The sequence below is a fragment of the Montipora capricornis genome, chromosome 4 (genome assembly GCF_036669925.1).
Source record: "Montipora capricornis isolate CH-2021 chromosome 4, ASM3666992v2, whole genome shotgun sequence".
NCBI classification, from domain to species: Eukaryota; Metazoa; Cnidaria; class Anthozoa; order Scleractinia; family Acroporidae; genus Montipora; species Montipora capricornis.
The window spans coordinates 44921350-44923849 of record NC_090886.1 but is presented as its reverse complement, the minus strand read 5'-3'; the positions used below and the strand labels follow the sequence as shown (position 1 = coordinate 44923849).

The window sequence follows — 2500 nt, the reverse complement described above, 5'->3', positions numbered from 1 at the left end:
TGAAATTTTTCGACGAAGCGGGAATAAAGATTCCTGACGTGGGAACTCGCACGTATGGACACAGCCCGAAAGGATCACGATGTGTAGAAGTGGGGAGGAAACTCGAATCTCCGAATACAACTTTAAATATGCTGGTTTCTCTGAATGGCCCAGAGTATTATAGTATCGTAAGCGGGGCTACAAACACAGCCCGTTTTCTTTCATTTTTTCAAGAGGCAGGTGAAAGTGTAAACATTGAGACGGGTAGACCGTGTCTCGAAGTCGGTGACATTGTTATTATGGATAATTTATCTTCTCATCATTTTGAAGGAGGTGAGATTTTGGAAGAATGGTTTGGTACCATGGGAATTGAGTTGTTATATACGCCTTCATATTCTCCAGATCTTAACCCAATAGAGCTTTGTTTTAATAAAATTAAATGTGAATTGAATGGTAACTTGAAGGAACTTGTTCATTCCAATATTAATTTAGCAATAGCAGAAGCAGTTGAGACTATCAGAGCACGGGATATGGCTGGATTTTACGAAGCTACAGATTACCTGTTTGTATGAGGACTGTATAATATAACGTATGTCGGTAGTGTGCAATTTTTTTCTCCGAAATGCCGTTGAACCTTTCAATGTAAATGAAGTTATTCAAGTTCACATTTCCCAGAAAAGTTTGTAGTAGACCGGTATTAGTGGTGCCCGATGGACATATCATGGCAAACGGAGAAGCCATAGATATATATATATTGCCAGTGTACGTGCCACTGAGTTCATTGTTATTTTAAATTGCACGCGTCCTTCAAATACAAATGAACATATATTTAACTTGAATTTCAGCGCAGAGGTACAAAAATTACCGCGAAACCCCATGCCCTGGTTATCAGTGTCAGGAAATGTAGTTTTTCTATACCAAAAGTTGTGTTGACAATAAAAATAAGCGTATATATTTTGCCAGATCTGAGTACTTTTTGTACCGCCCAGGTTATAACATCGCAGACACTGTCATAGGTTAAAAGAGATGATTTGATTGTCATTAGGATATCAAGAAACGTAGTTTTTCTGAAAAGAAAATATTTATTTTTTTCAAAAGGTATAAAACATAGCTTTCACTTTCTGTCTTTTTCAACGGCTCGTGTGTACAAAGTTCTCTTTCTTGACACAAAAAACTCAACGCGGAACCTGTCAACAATAACTCGACTGATTAATTTAATTTTACATGAAAGATGTACAATATGAAAATATTAAAACACCAACGAAAGTCTTCAGTTCCTGATATGACGAGTTCCTGATAAGTTTAACAATAGAGATGCAGCTTCATATTCACAAGCACCACTCGACTCCTGTTTAGTACTAATTGACCGGTTGAATTCTACAGTTTTCGTACTGTTTGTACTTGTAGTACAGGTCGCAGTACATGTGTTACACGGATCGGGAGGATATTGCATTGAATACTTGCTTGTGAGTGACTGACACATTGCACCTACTGCTACAGGGAAATGGACGCCCGAAGGAAAAACTGCTGGGTGTGGAGGTGGCAAGAAGTCATAAGAGTAACTTGTGTTTACGCTATTTTCGCTTGTAGACTGTTCCCGCAGGCTTTCCCGGATCACCATTGCTAACTGCTCGGCCTCTTCCCCCTTATTTCTTGGAGCAGTATACAAAATTTGTGAAGAAATTGCCCCATCACTAGAACTGTTACATGCATGTTTACTACTGGGGAATTCTACACCATACCGCTCAAGGGACGGTTTTGCTGGATTTTCACGCTTACGGCTGCCGCCCTGCTTTGACCTAGAAAATGCAAGACTGCCAGAATTATTGTCAGTAAGAGCTTTTTCTAAAATATTTCCGATGTCTTGTTTCCCAGGTATTTTTCCTCTAAAGTTCTTCTTACAGTATTCCTCCACGAGGTAAACATGTTTACGTAATAATGACCAGTGTTTGGTGCCGTTCACAAGGTATGCCGCCTTGTTCACTTCGAACAAGTCACTCTCGATGCGGTTTTGTACTTTGTCTTTCATTCTTTCTACAGCACTCTTTTTACTTTCCAACTCTTCGAATAACCTGTTAAGCTCACTTTGATGTCTCTTGATTTGACAACGCATTTCTTTCACGTTGAGTTCACCAGGATGAAATTTTTCCTCTCCACACTTAAAGACAGAGGAGCATTTCCCGTACACGCACGTACGAGCAGAATGTCCTAAACGCAAATGGCAATTTCTGCAAATATTTCCATCTCGAGGATCAGACTTAACTCTTTCTAGTTTCATTTCAGTTTCGTGTACTTTCTCGCGCAATTGCTGAATCTGGGACCTCTTCTGTTCAATTCTTTCTTCAGTTTTTATGATGTACCTTTCAAGAGGAGTTCTTTCACTGCATAAAGACGACTTTTCATGTCGATTTGTACGCGTTTCAATGATTTCTGTGGTCGTTGTCGAATCTTGCCCACCACCATCAACGTAGTTGAGGATATCTCTATTGAGAGAAACCCGGGCTGAGGGCCGTCCTTCAGT

The 2500-nt window shown here is 39.8% G+C and overlaps 1 protein-coding gene across 1 annotated transcript in view; it reads left to right on the top strand.

Annotated features, from left to right (window-relative positions):
* Positions 1-551, top strand: part of LOC138046745 (uncharacterized) — a 1080-nt gene extending 529 nt beyond the window's left edge. The window contains exon 1 of the mRNA XM_068893334.1: positions 1-551. This exon is cut by the window's left edge and continues 529 nt beyond it. Within this exon, the coding sequence (XP_068749435.1) occupies positions 1-551 (551 nt within the window).
* Positions 552-2500: the final 1949 nt, after the last annotated feature.